This window comes from Meleagris gallopavo, chromosome 1 (genome assembly GCF_000146605.3).
Source record: "Meleagris gallopavo isolate NT-WF06-2002-E0010 breed Aviagen turkey brand Nicholas breeding stock chromosome 1, Turkey_5.1, whole genome shotgun sequence".
In the NCBI taxonomy this organism is placed as follows: Eukaryota; Metazoa; Chordata; class Aves; order Galliformes; family Phasianidae; genus Meleagris; species Meleagris gallopavo.
Window position 1 is genome coordinate 115577187 of NC_015011.2, and position 18612 is coordinate 115595798.

The 18612-nt window shown below is 37.8% G+C and overlaps 1 protein-coding gene across 1 annotated transcript in view; it reads left to right on the plus strand.

The window, feature by feature from the left end:
• Positions 1 to 2367: 2367 nt before the first annotated feature.
• Positions 2368 to 18612, plus strand: part of ADGRG2 (adhesion G protein-coupled receptor G2) — a 44098-nt gene continuing 27853 nt past the window's right edge. Inside the window, 5 exon segments of the mRNA XM_031557238.1 lie at positions 2368 to 2510; positions 7802 to 8161; positions 8164 to 8421; positions 17730 to 17756; positions 18586 to 18612. Of these exon segments, the coding sequence (XP_031413098.1) occupies positions 2393 to 2510; positions 7802 to 8161; positions 8164 to 8421; positions 17730 to 17756; positions 18586 to 18612 (790 nt within the window). The 5' untranslated portion in view covers positions 2368 to 2392.

Below are 18612 nucleotides of genomic sequence, written 5' to 3' on the forward strand. Positions count from 1 at the left end.
TAATTGTAATTTTCACTAGATGCTGGAACAAATGCTGAGCTAGCTACATCTTGAAAGTCTTGCAAAAAGTCAACTGAGTTCTGATCGTGTTGGGATTTCTTTTTGTACGCTTATTCACTTTCCTGCTCAGTTTTTTTGGTGCATCCCCTGAGAACATTAATCTGCATTCGTAACTGAATAGCTTTGAAGTTCTTGATATGACTGGATTCTTCAACAAGAAACCTTGCCTCTATCCTGAAACTGAATGCAGAGAATTTGGAAGCATTCCAATTCAGGTTTTTATGTGAGACAGAGGAAGCAGTTTGCTTCAACACTTACCAGCACCAATGGCTAAGCTTGTGGGTTCCGCGGAGTATTTTTGGGCTCTGTCCCATTCATATTTCAGCTCTTCATTTCTAGGTAGTAGTGGCAAGGAATGCTGGAATTTGAGTTTAGTTTGTTGTCTGCTGCATTACTGTGAATATATGGTTTCCCATACCAAAAGGAGATTTCCCCATAAATTGAAGAATAGATGTGCATCTTAGCTTTGCTTAGAAGTGACCTAATTTGAGATGAGAATGGAAAGTGTGAGTAAGCAGAGGAAGGAAACACAGCTTTTGGATGTGCATTTCTTTTAATGCCATGATGTTATACTGTAGGTGGACCATCCTTGAAACTGTCAGTCAAAAACACTTCAAACCCACCAGCGTTATGCACTGCAATTTTTGTTATCGAGTTCTTGGAATAATTAGTGTAATTATTTAATTTACTGACTGAGAAGCTTTATTATTACATGCAGCTGTCATTCATGATCTTGCCACAGTCTGATTGTTATTTCCTCAGAGTATTCTGGTTTCAAGCATGCATCCAGCATCTGCAAAGTGGAAACTGTGTGTGTCATCATCTAGATCAGTCTTCTTCAATCCAATCAGTATGGTCATATTTCTGCTAGAAATACCATCTACTGTATAACTGTTGGAAATGATGGCTGGCAGTACTGTTCTAATTTTTAGAAAGCCTTTCCTTTGTTTTCTGTATTACACTGTTATATGTGTAAAATTTATTTGCATGCATGTTTAATCAATTTCCAAAGTGTTGATTACTTAGCAACTTCACTGATTTATGTGTACGCCAGTATATTCCCTTAGCGCTTACTTGGAGAGTTCACCCCATAGTAACCATTTTATTCTAATAAATATTTATATTAATGTGAGCGCTGACAAAAATTTATGTTAGCCCTCACTTTAGCAAGAATTTATAACCCTCAGGAGTGTACATTTTACAGTTCCTGTAAAGAAAAAACCTACTGCAGCTTGATGCAGCATGTACAAAAATATGGTAAAGTTTGCAGGTAGCATGACTCTAAACTTCTCTCAGTGCTAACCAGGTACAAATATACCAAATCTGTGATGGCCACGTTAAATTTCTATGGTTGTGCAGGATGCTCTGGCCTGCCATAAGGCAGACACTAAAAGATACATATAATAAATACGTAAAGTTTACTGCTTTGCATTTATTTCAAGTGGCAGTTACAGAATTGCTAACAAATATGTGTCTGTAAAATTCTTTATTAAAGAGATAATGCATGCAAAAAGCACATGAATGTTTTACTTAACAATTATTTCAGCATGCAAAATATCCAGAAGATATACTTCTTTTTTTTTTTTTCCTCCCAAGGATCTCATTATAAAGGTGTATAATTCTTGGGGGTGTTAAATCTTACAGTAGGAAGCATGTTTGTTTTTCATCACCGTGTTCTACTGCTCACCTGAGACAACCATCACTAGGAAGAGACGTGGAGAAATCAGTTTTCTATTATATTCTCTAGGAACTTTCTGTGCACAGTGGCTTGCTGCGTTTTATTTTTTGTTGAAATTTGCAGTAACATTTTTGTCTTGAGGATAAGATGAGGATTGGGAATCAAAGTCTTGTTTATTCTTCAGAGGTTCTCAATGCTGCTATTAGATGTCAGCTAATAGAAGCTGTGGATAGGGAACCAAACAAGTGCTTCCCATTTACTTTCTGAGATTAACAAAGCTGTTTGAAAAATTCACCAGGCTGTCACTCTTGTGTGTTTTGTTTTGTTTGCGAGGCCTTTCATGTTTGTTTGCCTTATAACTTCTAAAGCTTTACTTGTGGAAGGACTCGTGGTGATGATCTGACGTATTTGTGTCTTTGGAGAATTAGAATGTGAACATTTGCTTTTTTCCTCCCACAAACAGCTATTTATTTATTGGTGACTTGGCAGTACTCCACAGTGCGTTTGTGTACAGTACACGACCAGTAGTGTAACAGGGCTGAAAAATTCATGCATCTGGGCTGGAAGCATCATTTGTCACAGTTATCTGCACACTTGTTTTTCTTCTAGTTACACTTACTGGCTTATTTATGTATTTATTTATTTTGTCCTAGAATGGTTGCCTGGGGAAGACAGCACTGCTGTGTTGGCAGAATACAGCACATTTTATTGAGATTCAGGATTGCTTTCCCAGTCCTTCTACTTCATTTGTTCTTGGCTACAGCAGGCAAAGGTAAGACATGTTTTTCCCGATTTGTCTAGTATTGATATTCCAGTGATCAGCATTAGTCTTTATGAATAGCACTCTTGATTGTATTCACAACAAGCAACTTTCTGCCATCTTGAATTCAAAGGGAATAATTTTCATTACCAAGAACTAAAACATTTGATAATCATTTTGGATATGCAGGCTCTAAGTTCACAGTATTTATTTTCACAAAAAGTCATCAGTAGTTATTTCTTTTGGGCTGTGGATGAGGAGAAAATGTAAGTACATAATAACAAAACATTACTATCCTGTTATTTTTTTTTAACTGGAGATGTAACTATTGTCAGAACCTCCCTTTAAATGTTTTATACTGCTCTTACATGAACACTTCAAGATCCTTTTAATTTTACATAGTACACCTGTAAACACAAAACAACTGATTTTGGCTGTGGGTCTGAGTATGGCAAGGGAAAACTTAATAAGATCCAAAATACGTAAACAGAAATTATGTATTTGAATTTGACAGTGTATGCTCTTTCTGTAGCAGTAAATGAAAAAGAATCAAGCAACTTCAAGTTCTTGTCATTTCTAATAGAAACGGAGTTAACTAACACGGTGATGTTTGTAGATGAGGTAAAGTAGGATCAGCAAGTTCGTGTTCCATTCATTACTGTTCTTGAAGCTCACAGTGCAAGTCTTGTTATGCTGGACCTCAAGAGATACAAATAACAGTGCTTGTCATTTGTAAAGCTTTTTGTACTGATAATAAATCATGCTAATGTTGTGCATGGAATAGTAAAAAAAGAGAGTTTTTTTTGCCATTTACAAAATGATTATTTCTAGAAGCTCCTGCATGTGCTGTAACATGTTGTACTCTAGAAGGTGAGAGTTTTTGGCAGACCAAACACACTTAATAAATATGCCTTTTTAATGACATTGTATTAGCAAGGTGGTTTTATTTGTTGACAGAACAGACTAATTCTAATTTTCCAAATGTAGTTATTTTTGTAAAATGAACCTTTTATTGAGACAGAATTTGAGGCTGAGGTTACAAAACTGTTACTAAAATGATCAAGTTTTAACCTTAGGTACTTTGAAAAGCAAAAAGAACAGCTGAAAATATGGACAAATGCCCTAGAAATCTTTTGCCAGGGACAATTCAGCTACATCTGGAGTTTTGAGAATGCAAGCAAAGAAGGATTTTTTTCTTTCACTATATACGACTTGCAAGTGTCAGTAATCCTTCAAGATGACATAAACTGATCCAAGAGTCAATTTCTGATTCCACAATATTTTGTTGGTAGTGTTTTTTTTTGTTTTTTTTTGTAGGCTGTTGGCATTGTCAGCATCATCTCTGCTCAGTTCTTTCCTCAGCTAAGATGCTTTCCAGGAAATATGAATGGATAAGAATTATCTGTGTTCTTTTCAACATGTAGGATACTGCGTAATGTGGCAGAGTTTATCCCCATCTATCTAAATATAACTGTGACTGAAAAGGAGAAAGCAGTTCTCAGCTTCAGAATTTCAGGACATTCAGAAGAATCAAGCAGGCTACACGTAGAAAGTTTATTTTAAACTTTTTATAAAGAACAGCTATTAGCTCTAGATAGAATCCATGAAAATTTAAACTCACAGAATCACAGAATATTTCGTACATACATTTCAGGATTTCTTCCACTGCTTGAGAGAACACATGCGAATATTTTTCATTTTAGAGCTACATCTAGTTTCAGTACTTTCATCTAGTGATGTGAATATGTTAAAAAGGAACAACTTGCATTTCTGAAAGAGGTGAAGTGCTTGAATATAGCAAATGCCACTCAGAAGTTAGTCCCCAGTTTCTACTGGATGGAGTTTTCTTGACTCCAACTTGTGATTTTTGCTTAGTTTTCATACACTGCAGATGTTTGGAGCATTCTTTCTCCTATGCCAAGTTTTCTGTGCTGTGGTGATGAAAAATATATTCAATGACCAGGTTTCCAAATGTAGTTTGTATTATCTGTATTCAAAGGAACTAGCTGTAAGCTCAGAATGACCCAGTCAGAGAACAGCCAGTTCCAGCTCCTCGGTTCTGTGAACAAGAGTGGGCTGCAACACAGAAGTACCATTTCTAGAGAAAGTAAATGATGATTAACTGAATTTCCAGGGCTTTGAAGTAATGTTAGCTTCTGCTTATATTGCATCCACCTACATATATAACAGGCCCAGCCAAGATAATGTTGATAATTAATTTCTAACTCTGTGGCTTTATAGTGTCAAGCATCTATAAAGAATGTACTATAATTTTGCAGCCCTATAATTAATTTGCTGTTGTGAATTAATGACAATAACAATCCCTGATTTAATGCCTGACATGAAATCAAGCCTCTGTCAGAATTTGTTCATTTCCAAAATTAAGTCTGCTGCAAGCTTTAATTAACATTTCTGCTCAGAAATGGACTTCTAACTTTTCAAATATAAAGGGATCCTTGATAATTAACAGTGACTTCATGTTTTGAGTCTTTGTCAGGAGACTTCCTTCACCAGCCACTATGGCCATTTCTGTAGGCTCAAGATTCCTTAAAGGAATTTTGGAGGGCATGTAAGTCATACAAACATATTGCTGGCATACAGACTATGAAGAATAGCATCTTCATCAGATCTTTCAAAACCTTCAGCATAATTCCTATTTAATAGTGAAAGACTTGAGCAATTATTTTTCTTTAGAGGAGCCTAGGTTACAAGTGTTAACATATGACTGCATCTACCTAGCCATTTTGTTTAGTAAGTCAGTTCTTAGCTGAGTATGCTAGATTTTGCCTATGCACTGTGACAAATGGCCAAACTGAATGAGTGAGTTCATGCTTTAGGGTGGAGCAGAGGGCAGTAGTTCTGTTGATTGATGTTAGGACTGTTCTACGTCTACAGTGTCAAACTGTGAAAATCCACTGGCTGCTAATTAGGAATTTCATCCAATTTGGCCTGAGTCTTCAGGTTTCTTTGCTTGGTAGCCTTGTATAGTACCTTTGTGATAGATGCTGAACTTCAGGAATAATTCAAGATTGGGAAAAATGCCTACAGGATTCTGCTAGTTAGTATTACAAGGGGAGTTTCAAAGCTATAGTAAGCAACAAGAACAGTTATCAGTGAATTTACATGAAATCTGATTAATAAATGTTGTGTTTTAAACATTTTCTGGTAGCCTGTACCAAATTTCCCCCTCTACTCCACTCTTCCGCCGCTACTCTGCTCTTGTGAGGCCCCATCTGGAGTACTGTGTCCAGATCTGGAGCCCACAGTACAAGAAAGACAGAGAACTGTTGGAGAGGGTCCAGAGGAGAGCCACAAAGATGATCAGGGGACTGGAGCACCTCCCCTACGAAGACAGGCTGAGGGAGCTGGGCTTGTTCAGCCTGGAGAAAAGAAGGCTGTGGGGTGACCTCATTGCAGCCTTTCAGTACCTAAAGGGAGCCTACAAACAGGAGGGGAGTCAACTCTTTGAAAGGGTAGATAACAGCAGGACAAGGGAAATGGTTTTAAGTTGAGGGAAGGGAGATTTAGGTTGGATGTCAGGGGGAAGTTCTTTACAGAGAGAGTGGTGAGGTGCTGGAACAGGCTGCCCAGAGAGATTGTGGATGCCCCGTCCCTGGACGTGTTCAAGGCCAGATTGGATGGGACCCTGGGCATCCTGGTCTAGTATTAAATGGGGAGGTTGGTGGCCCTGCCTGTGGTGGGGGGTTGGAGATTCATGGTCCTTGAGGTCCCTTCCAACCCTGGCCATTCTGTGATTCTGTGTACCACAGTTGTCACAGTAGGAAGTTCTTCCTGTGTTTTATTTGTTCCTATTGAAAAAGCAGACCGACATCTCTGTGGCCAAGAGACACAATATTTGAGCAAATCCCTGTGTCATCCTTAATGATCAAAGAGCTGGCTGTGATCCTGACAGCTAGCTAGGACAATGACTGTGATGTACCTTGAAAAGAAAAGCTGGAATCAAGTTACCTCAAAATTTCTCTTTTGGTAGGGGAACTAATGAAAAAACATAATTTGTATATTGACCAATCTTATTCTGCTATCCAGCCCTGATCAATCATGGTTAATCACTTACTTTTTCTATAGGGTGCATAAAAGCTTTGTGTATATTGACAAAGTAATGCCTTCCAAAATCTATTGTTCTAGCATTCCCTTACACTTTTTGAACATTTACTAGGCTGTTTCCTTTTTCTACAGCTCCATTACTTGTCTGATGAGAGTTATTTTTGTTTGGGTTTATTTTTGTTGAGGATAAGTGGATGCATCATAGAGCAGGCACTCTTGATAATGATCGTACAATTGGAATGTGCTTTTTTTTCACAAATTAAGATGCAGTCTCTGCTTTGGAGTGCCTACATCTACAGCCACAAGAGCCTGTACCTGTGGGACAGAGGAATAATTGAGACATCTGCAAGAGTTTAATAATTATGGTCAAGTTCTATTGTTTGAGGCATTCTATGACCTTGCTTGTTTTTGTGTTGACGCAGTCTAAAATCTCACTTTTACCAGTAAATTTGTTGTTTGCAGCTAAAATTATGTTTACATAATGTCACAGTTAAACTCCAAGCTGTCATTTCTGTGCCTAAGTAAATGTAAGATTCATAGATCAGATATCTCTGCAAGTATATGCCCTGGTAGAGAACACTGTATAGGGGCTGGATGGGTTTAAATGTAGTCAGGGACTCCAAACCATGTTTCCTGAAAGTTACCCAAACTCATTCTCTTCTGGAGTATGGCTGTTTTCTACCTTTCCTGATAAAGCTGAACCGATATACAGTGAAAGGTTTAAGAATATCAGAGATTTTGTTTGTTTGAAAAAAAAAAATAAATAAATGAAGTGAAGAAACCTAACATTGTTCAGAGATGTAGAATGTAAGTGTGGCAGTAAGGATTATAGTCTCTTCTAAATCTGTCTATATTTTATCCAGTATCGTAAGTGCAAAATACCTGTGCAGTCTTGGGAATAGGAACCAGGACCTGATTCTCTTTTTTTCTCCCACTTGTAGGTTGAGTGTTATGTTGGGGAGCCATGTGTTCATACTTTATGTTGCGCGTGAATTTTGTGTCAAAGCCTTCTTGAATAGCTAGGATTGATTACCTGCCTCCAAATATGCTGGTCCTCCCTCCCTCCCACCCAAACAAACAAAATAGGAAGAATCAAAGTTTTTTGGTAATGTGTTGGTTTGAAAACTCCTGGGTAAATTCATAGGAGTAAATTCATATAATAATATATGAAAGTATAACATTGATGTAGATGATCGTTTTAAAGAAGTAATTTTGGAAATCACCTTTTCTTTATTTAGATCAGGAGGATTTCCTAGGACTATATAAAGCGGTCTTTAAGACTGAATGTGAAGATCCTTGGGTTATGTCACCAAGAATTTCTCTGCTTTCTTTGAAAGAATTCACTGTCTGTGTGCACCTCAAGCTAAATTTCTCCAATAGTCCCTGGACAGCGTATGTATACAATCAAGAGACAACTAACAGCAATCCCTCTGCAAATAAGCATGACCTTGGACTTAGTGGAGATCGTGGTAACTTGAGGGTCTGGTTGTTTGGAAATCAGATAAATACGACAGAGATGATGCTTCAAGAAAACATCTGGCACCAAATATGTACCCAGTGGAAAAGCGAAGATAAGGAAGTGAAGTTATTCATAAATGGAAAAAAAGACTAAATGAAAAACTAAATAGAAAAATGTCTCTCCCTGGAAAAGGGCAGTTCTTACTTGGCTGCTCAAAACTGCCAGGTACAGCTACATCACCTAATCAGGGTATGACTGGGGAGCTGTACATGTTCAGAATGTGGGATAAAGCAAATATAAATCTTGCTAAGCACTGCAGAGACGGTAGTATTGTACGTTGGAGAAAGGAGGATTGGATGTTTAATAAGACAGTAGAAGAGGACAACTCTTTGCCATGTGGTAAGTATCGTTGCTTCCCTGTTTTTAGAGTAGCGTTGTTGCAAAAGTTGATGTAACACGTCTAATGTTTTCTTGTGTATTTTAGAAAGTCTTTATCTATTGGTCATTTTTATCTGTTTGTGGAGATGGTGAGAATCTGCAGCTCTCGCTAGCTTTCATAGAGATTTAGAAGTTTACTGCTGTGCTTTTTATAGATTTCCAGCTTGCTCCAACTTTTGTATCTGTCTGCTGCTCGTGTAATGGGAGTGGGATGCATCCAACCAACGCCTTGGAGTATTAGGGCTTTTTTGTTAATGTCATCTTAATTAATTCACATACCTTAACTTATGTGAATAATTGCAGAGGAAAGCATTGGTGGTCCTCATTTTGCACATTTGTTGGGCTTGGGCTTGAATGCGTGTGAATTTTCACATCATTGCTAGCATACTATACCATTTTTAGCTTGTGTGGTCTACATCTGTAAAGACTATTGGAGTATCTAATTTACTCTTGTTTCTGTAGCAGTAATATCTTCCTTTATTAAAATGGCCAAATAGTTTCTAACACCTTTCTCAAAGTTCTTCTCTGACCTGAAAAGGAACCATAAAAAGCTTTAAAACAGAACAAAATAAAATTATACTGTCAGAGAAATTAAATTTTACTGTAGTTGAGATGGAGTTAAATCAAGAAAATCTTCTTTCTAACTTTTGCTGCCCTCTCTGCTGAGGTAAAAGAGAAATGAAATCTGGATAGGATCCATTTTGTCAACTGTAGTAAATGGCATTACACCCATAGCCCAGAGTTATTAAGGTGATTAGCTCACTTGATTTCTTAAACTAGAATGGAAGTGCTTACGTTAGATTGTGGTGACAGTCTTGGTCTTCATCATCTTTATCCTTTCAAACTCTACCTACCCATTTTGTGAAGACTGAAAAATATAATTTAACTATGTAGTTTTAAAATCACTCACTGGCTGTGTACATTTCAAATGTAGTAAGGGCATTAAAACAGAATGAGAAGATTTTGTTGTTTTGTTTTTTTTTGTTTTTTTTTCTTGTAGTAAAGTAAATGACCAGCCTGTGGAAGGTGAATATTTAGTTGGTACCATTGTAGAAACAAAAAAAAAAAAAAAAAGCACTGACAGCACCAGGCTGCTTTAATTGCTGGTGGTAGTCTCACAGGTGGATTTTTTTTCTAGAAGTTCCTCTGTCCTCTGCTGTAAAAGTTACCCAGTTAGTAGGGTTCTCTGCTGTTCTCTGCTCTGTTAAAATAGCCGTGCTTATAGCAGTAAGTCTTTGGAAAGATCTGATTTTGTATCTGCATAGAATGTAACTGGCAAAGGGCCACACTGCCTGTGTACACACAAACGGTGAAAAGGAAGTGTTTCACTGAAGTTGTAATTGTGCCGGAGGACAAGTTTATAACAAGAAGTTTGTTATAACCTGGTTGCTATTTTGTGCTCCCATGAAGCAGCTGTTTGTAAAATGCTCAAAGTTTACCAAGATTTCTGTGATTTCTCAAGATCTTTGTGAAATGTATGCCATTATCTAATTGGCGTCTCATAGCCAATGACTCACTCCATTAGTAACTTTAGATTGACCTAGTGTCACATCATTAGCTTCTGTTTCTTCACCCACTCCTTCAGGCTTTCCTTTCCTTAACTATATTCATTTTCTTTTGATTTTAGTTTTATACTAATTTCTTAGATTACCAAAATTTTGTTTAGTTGCTTCTTAACCATGTTAGATCTAATAAGGACCAGAGTCCTGATTGTGTTAAGATTTACGTAATATGTGATTAACACTTAAAGACATGCTGAACTTAAGTAAATTACTTCACAGAAGTGAATGGGTATTACTTTTGCTGTAGGTAAGCATCATGTGCATCTGAACATTTGCAAGAAAGGACCTATCTGACTGCTTCCCAGCTTGTGATGTGATGCCAATGACATTTCTTAGAGTCAGGGAGCATAGCAATGTATAAATTTCAGGTCTGAGTTAAAGATGCAGCTCTTGCTTCTTTCAGTAACAAGACTTTTGGGTCCCATCTGCTTGGTGTATCTTTTGCAAGCTGAAAAGATGTAAATATTTCACGTAGGCCAGACAGGTGAGACGGAGGTGTTCACTCTTCCATGTGTCAAATTCAAAGAGTAACTTGTCTTATTACTTGATTAATTATTCCTATTTAACTACAGATTTTAATGTGGACAGTTATTGTGAATGTTATTGTTTTTTACATAATCCAAGAAAATGTAAGTAATGTTCTCTGACTTCAGAGAATACAAAGACAAAAGCTCTTCTGTTGTCATTTTTTGCATGGGATATTTGCAAGTCACCTTTAGTGGTAACTTGACAACTGAAGAAATTTACTGTTTAAACATTAATCATTTCAGTTACATATTAAACAGTAGCATTCTTAATTAAAATATAAATATCCAAACTGTTACACTGTGCATTTATGCAAGGAGCACAAAGATGACGGAGATGACCTTTTACAAGTTTCAAGGAATAAGTAGAATACATGATTTACAGAATAATTAGAAATAGCGTCACTGGAACTAAAGCTCTGTCACCTCATTTGTGACATTGATGCCCTAACTTTTAGCAGAAATCTAGAGCCTATTACCTTAAGTTGTATTTTTTGCATGAATGCAATCCAGTGTTAGATGGTGACATCTTAATTTTTCTAGACTGTCTTGTCTAGTCTTCAAGATTAAGGTGTTGTCCCTTCTTTCCCTTGAATCCTTACACTCCCTATATGGATGAACCTGCTACTGATGTTGCTGTAGGAGGTTTTCAGACTTAAGGGAAGAAAGTGATTTAATATTGATGGGAAGTTACCAGTGCCGTGTGTGCATACCTCAAGGTAGAGGGAAACTTCAGTGTGGGCTGTTCTAATTTGGAGATATGAATAAACGGAGGTGTGATTTAGACTCATGCAATCCCTTTTAAAGATTTCTTGAGTTGTGTACTCTTTTGATGGCGGAATCAGCTTTCCTAGAAGGAAAGTAGGAGTTCTAAGGCTTTACCTCTTCAGGCAGAAGATTGAAATGTAGCCACTCGTCCAGTCTACATCCTAGTCTGTCAAGTACCAAACTTTGGTCTGTATTATTATGTTCGCCAAGCAAGTTATGAAAGCTGAAGATCTAAAAAGATGTTACTTTCACCACTGTATATATTTTTAAAGAATTGTAAGGGTACAATGCTATAGAAACCTTTAGAAGCTCTTAAAGGAAGCTCTTAAATAAATAGATCTGAAGTAGGTGGGGCAAGATTTGGAATACATAACTCTGGAGTGCCTGTTTGATGAATCACATACCGTCTACTTTGTACATATTAACAGAACGCATGTTTGACCTCCCATTTCTTTGCTTTCATTGCCTCAGTCTTCTTTGGTATGAATAGAAGGAGCATTTTGGAAATCAGCCTACAAGGGAAGAGGTGTTTTGGTTCATCTCAGCCTCCGATGCACATCTTTGTACAAACAGAGCTTGACAAAATCTGTATTTGTGAGCAAATTTCCATAAAAACCTGTGTAACATCGAAGCTGAGTTAAAAACAGCGCACCTGATTTTTCTGTTGAGGTTATTGGAGTGAACTGGCCAAAGTGACAGAGCCTGATGTGAAGAAGCACATTCACTGTTTCTAGGTGTCTGTTTCTGTAAATAGAAGACTGTAGGATATTAGCACTTGATATTTTGCTGTTGAAGCTACTTGGATTTGTTCAGGAGCAGGTTCATGAGAAGTGTTTTCATGCAGCAGTTATCTTAGTAACACTGAATACAAATAGAGGGTCATTGCTACCCAGTACTGGTGACTAACAGCATACATGAGCACTGTTGCCTCTGATAACATTTAGAAAGGATTTGTAGGGAATTAGTAACAGCCTGGAATTGACATTTGAGTGTGAAATGTTTTAATTTTTAAGCTGGAAGATGATTCTATGTATCCATTTGAAACATTTGTTTTGTCTTTCCCATTTCTGAAATGGGATTTCTGCGAATCACTTCCTCTGCTTGAATCAATTGAATTTTTTAATGGACAAAAGCAAAAAGTTTGCTACCACATCTTACTTTAAAAATCTGGTTTTTACTACTTTCCTGGTATGTTTGTGTGTATTTGTAAGTCAGAACTGATATTCTCAGAAATAGGTGGTCTTGGTTATCTAAAGTCATTCTGTGTTATTGGCCAAGTCCTGCCACCTGCAGTGACATTGTTACCTAGCCACCACGGTGCCCCTTGGGATTCTTTCATTTGCATTCTGCTCTTGATCTCTTTGGGAGATGTGACGTGGTTAAGGGTGCCTCTATATGAAAACATAAACTATTCTCATTTTTGGCACACTTTAAATTTAAAACAAGTGTAACTTGAGGCACTTTATTTCATATTAATTCAAAATTCTACCATCTGTGCTCCAGAACACATAAGTGTACGTTTTTCTGCCTATTATATATAAAATTATAGAATAGTTTGGGTTGGAAGGGACCTTTAAGATCATCTAGTTCCAACCCCCCTGCTATAGGCAGGGACACCTCCCTTTAGACCAGGTTGCTTGAAGTCCCATCCAGCCTGGCCTTGAACGCTTCCAGGGAAGGGGTATTCACACGCCTCACTGGGCAACCTGTTCCAGTGTCTCACCACTCTCACAGTAAAAAATTTCTTCCTAATACCTAGTCTAAATCTACCTTCTTCCAGTTTAAAGCCATTTCTCCTCATCCTATTGTCCTGTGTAGTCTGTACTTCTACTGGTGACTAGGTTTAGTACTTCCTGCCTGTTCTGTGTCTGGATCTGACTGCAACAAACTGTCTCTTGCATTCTCTCATCAAGGTCCCCAAGAGACATAGGGCAGCAGATGTGACCCTTTGAGCTGTTCCATCCCTGCTCCTCTGTGCAGCAGGCAGGGCAGAATGGATTTCTGTGCGGAGGATCCAATTCTTGGCAGTTCAAACTTTTTTCTGCTTATCCCAAGAAAACACTCTAGTTGCTTTCTTGGGTGTGCTCAAAGGATGGTTTCTGCAAAAATTTAAAGGAGATCACGGAATATTAGGTAAAACAGTATTAGTCATCTATAACACTGTTCCCCTGAGATAGGGAGCAAGAAACAGCTGTCAGTAGCTTAGTTCTTACAAAATGTTGTTATCTGCAGCCAGGTTCTAGCTGCTTCTCACTCCTCCGCCCTGGAAAAAGTGATTTACTTCTGGTGGAGGGGCTAACTGAAGACAGGTGAATCAGAATGGGTGTTGCCTTTCCAAAATTTAGAGTGTACTGACCGTAAGTTAGGTTGGAGTTAGTGAGAAGGATATTTTCATTATTCCTACTGTAGGTGAATGATTGTACATTGTGCATCTTTTAAGGGCTTTCTCTTGTTTCTAATAATTAATGAACAAAAAGCCTGTCGTGCGTGACTGCGCCCTTGATGTGAGAACCAGATCCCAAATCTTGCCCTTCCCATCTTGACCACTGCGGTACAGAACTGCTTTCTCCTTTCCCTCCCTTTGGCTGAGTTGATTTTTGAACTCTTCTTTATTTGCTGGGAAAGCTTGAACGAGACATGTAGGGACTGTTCCATCCCTGTAGGTTGATAGTTACAATCTCTAGTGCTAAAGAATGCTGTAAGCACAAGGCTACTTTCTAGACAACGCAAAACATTAGTCTTTTTTCTGTCTAAACTTTCCATTAAGAGGTGAATTTCCTCTTCAGTTTTGAAAAGAAGCAACCCTGGTGTTAGAATTCAAGAAACAGAGGTGAGCTGTTACATGGCAATTATTGCTGGGGCTATAATCCAAGGGTAAATACTTATTTCCAAAAAGGACTAGGGGCTATTGGCTGTTGTGAACATGGCCTCAAAGTGCTTCTTTCCAGGAATTGTCTACAATGCCTGACTTACAGACTCAGCTCACAGGTCCTCATGCTTACAGGTTCAGTGCTGTTGGAGATAGGTTAGTTTGTGAACATCACCTTGAGTACTGTTATTAATGGATTTAGTCTCCTAGCAGACCGGAGATGCTGAAGTTATGCTGATTCCCATTATCAAAAAGGTCATTATGGGAAATAATGGTTGTTACAACACAAATAATATTGGTTCTCAGGTAAAATTTCTGTAGCTGTCTAATGGAGCAATGGTATGAGTTGATAACCTGGTTTCATACCACCGGAGCAGTTTCCTCTGCCTGTATGTGTATACTCCCTGTCTTTACTTAGCTATCTGTTTGTGTTAGAGCAGTGCAAAGTTATATGAAGACAGCAAGTGACTTGCTGCTTTTGTTTTTAGAGATTTGTGTTTATAACAGAATCTGGTGCTCAATAGAGATGCTTTTTCCTGTAAAAACACCTGATTTTTGTGCAAGGGACAAGACCTTCTATCTTTCTTGCAGCAGAAGCAAAGAATAATGCTGAATAATATTATTTTGTTTATGTTTTTAAATTTTTGTTATTTTTAACATTACTTATGTTTTAACTTTTTGCATCCTCAGCAAATGTTTCCTATTACAGAAAATGTAGAAAAGTATCCCCAGAGTATTGAATGTCTTGTTTGGGATAGACTATTCAGTGTGTTGGCTTGATGGATGATCTTAGACCAACAGTGTTGCAGATAAAAATGCACTAAGAAAGTAAAATCAAATTCCATGCACTTAAGGATTTTCTTGTTCTCGTCTTTAGAGATCAACCCAATGGAAATTAATGTTCTGTTTGGTTTTGTGATTTTTTTGGTGATTTTATTCTCCTTTTTACATGTCAACTTTAGGGATACTTTGGACTTCAGTTCTTCTCCAAATTGGCTATATGCACATTCTTTTCTAACTCTTAAAGACAACATAGGAACAGTGGTCAAATGTATGTGAAATCGAGTAATATATCACAGCTACTTTTCCTCCAATTTTCAGCATTTCAAAGGGATTCTGATGAAATACTTGGCTAGTGAACTTAGTGCTGCACCTTTTTCTAAGTCTTCCTTACAGATAATCTATAGCAACAATAGGCATGTGAATACGGTGCTGTAAGAGAAGTTGTGGTTAGATATGTGACCCAAGAGAAGTTCCTCAAACTATGCATGCCTCCATCACTTGATACATTTGCCAGCTCCAGGTTCATGGCTTGCGTTTAGCTTATTTGCTTCCCATACCACTGAATTTCTAACCACAAAGCTTTTGACGGTTTTAGAATTTGCTGTCTTCTTACTGATTATCCTACATTACTAAATGTGTAATTGGACAGCTTTTCTCATCCACCTCAAGATATTACTTGTACTCAAAATCTGCAAAGCAGATTGAAGGCACAGAGAGGATGGGAGAAGCAGTTTGTTTATAGTGACTATGTCTAAACTGACTCTTCAAGAGTATTTGAGAATGACCTTAAGATCAGATTCTCCAGGTAGATTTTTTTTTTAGCGGGCAGAAACTATGTGCCGGCCTTTGCTGTGAGATGATGCCTACTTCAAGAGGTGGGTTCCTTTTGAAAATTTGATTTTCTCCAGGGCTTTTTTGGTTGGAAGGAAGGGCTTTTGCGTGAAGTGCTAACCATTAATTAAGACAAGACTGGTGGCTTCAATTGTTATATCCACACCTCAGTCACTGAGCCCATCTGTACATTGCATCTCTTCCTATTCCAGTGCCTCACCACCCTCTGAGCAAATAACTCCTTCCTAACATCTAATAGAAATCTGTGCTCTTTTAGTTTAAAGCCATTGGCATTTGTCCAATCACTACGCTCCTTGATGAAGAGTCCCTCTCCATCTTTCAAGTAGGCTCCTTTAGGTACTGGTTGACCATAGGCAGAGCTGTTCTCAATCCACTCATCATCCAGTCTGTATTCATGTTTGTGATTGCCACAACCCAGATGCAGGACCTTGCACTTGACCTTGTTGAACTTCATGAGGTTTGCACAGGCTCACCTCTCAAGCATGTCATGGTCCTTTTGGATGGTATTGCTTCCTCCGATATATTGACAACACCAGCTTGGCATCATCTGTAAACTTGCTGAGAGTGCAGTCGTTCTTTCTGCCCATGTTGCTGATGAGGATGTAAAATAGTACCTGTGCCAGTACAGACTCATGAGAGTTGCCATTCGTCACTGTTCTCCACCTGGACAACGTGCTGTTGTCTACAACACCCTGATTGTGACCATCCAACTAGTTCCTCATTCACAAAGTGGTCCATCCATCAAATCTGTGTCTCTCCAATTTAGAGACTATGATGTTGTGTGGGACAGGTCTATCAGAGCCATGTCAGTTGTAGCAGTGTGGTCTGCCACATACTTCTTGTGTAGATGCTCTTTGGTAGTGTGGCTATAGGGAGTGTGAGCATCTACGTAATGTAGATGTACTTGCAAAGTATATTCTGTGCACTTTATGAATGAGTTTGGAATATAGCATTTCTGTCTTACCCACCTCTCCCACTCCCTGCTTTCTTTATTTCTTTGCTTCTTACTGTGTTAGTAAAAACTCGTTTCATGAATAATTCACCAGCATTTTATTTCCCACATTTTACAAAAAAATGGCTTTATCAAAGCACGGTTGTGCATAGCATTTTTGGTTGCTGCTATTTGCTCTACTTTGTTTTTACACTGGAAGAGGAAAGGCAGTGGGAAAACTCACAGACTAATCTGTGACTTCCATAAATACAGAAGTGATAAACCAAGGAAAAAAAGAAAAAAGAAATAGGTACAAAGGAGTTTTATGAGCCAGCTTGAATTTAAGTGAGAGATTTTGTTTAATGACGGGAAGTTAGCAGGTTCCCAAATGCGCAAAAAGTGCATCCCTAAGGAACTAGGAAGTAGATGAGTAGTGTCACAGAAGAACATGGTATTTTCACTTTCTTATCTTTCTCTGACATTTAGAAGTTTCCGTTTTAGAGATTCCTCTCAGGAGGGCTAAGCCTAATGAGAGCAGGTTGAACACATGATCTGTCCTGGGATGTTTTTCTCTGTGCTTTCTCTGTTCTGAGCAGGAAAATTTTGTCTTCCAAATAGAATGATAGGAGACAGCTGAGGGATTTTAATTCTCCTACAACTCGATGACCTGCTTAACTAAGTAAAAATATTCTTTAATGATTTAACTGTTTACTATTAGGACCAAACTGTAATTTGAAAGTCTGGCCGTGGAATCCTTAGGGAGAATGAATATGCTAAATGCCTTCTGCTTTGATTTGGCAGTGTTGGGTTTCTTAAATTACCTTTTATTCTTTTTTTGTGTCATTGGTTTTGTTTGTTTGTTTGTTTGTTTGTTTGTTTGTTTTTAGGAGAGACATATTTCTTTTAGTTTAATTTTGCTTTCTGTTGCAAAAATCTCTAGTCTTAACTCTGTCACCTAATTGTTTCTATTTTTCTGTCAGTTACAGAAGAAACCACCAGACCTGCAGGTGAGCATTGATTTATAAGAAGAAAACCAGAGGTGTTAGTTACACTGACTGAAGGAATGTGAAATACCAGCCTATCTAGTGGGCCTGTTTCAGTTTCTGCAAAGTCGTGCACCAGATATCAAATTACTTAATTTCTTTTTGATCCAAATGTTCGATCCAAATGTTTTAACTAGCTGCTAAAAAACATTTAGCAGCTAGTTTGCTGTAGTTTGCTATATAAATAATGGTCTGACTCCTATCAAGATCAGAGGTTCAAACTTGGAACAAATTAATGATGATTTTTGTGATGCTACTTTTTTCAGAATTGAAAGGAGAATGATTGTGTATGGGATGAATTCTAAATAGCAATTCTCAGAGTTGTTATGTGATGTCTGAGAAGGGTTCTTAATAACCGATATGCAGCATTATACATTTGATTCCCATTCCCAGAATTAGCAACACACTCAGGGTAGGCATGTGGCTTTTGAGCTAGCTGTATTTTTTTTGTGCCTCCTGGACACCAACCTTTGTTTTCTTAATGTTACACGATGCAAACTGTCCAGTATTTATTGAAAAGAAATAATCTTTAGTTGAATTTTATTTAAACTTCAAATGTGTATGAGTTTGTTTTGTCAGAGATTTTTACATCTATTCTTTTTCCAACCTGGATTTGTTCTCATAAGCAGGTGTTGCCCTCTTCTGGTGAACACAATTAACTTTTGGGAATATAAGGAAAAGCTGCTGAGAATGGTTATGTATGTATCTGATTTCCTGTATCTGTTTGCTAATCTGTGTTCCTGGTGTTTTTTTTTCTCTTTTTTTCTGTCTTAAACAAAAACTGTGCATTCAGAAGTATCATCTGCAACATCCACTTCTG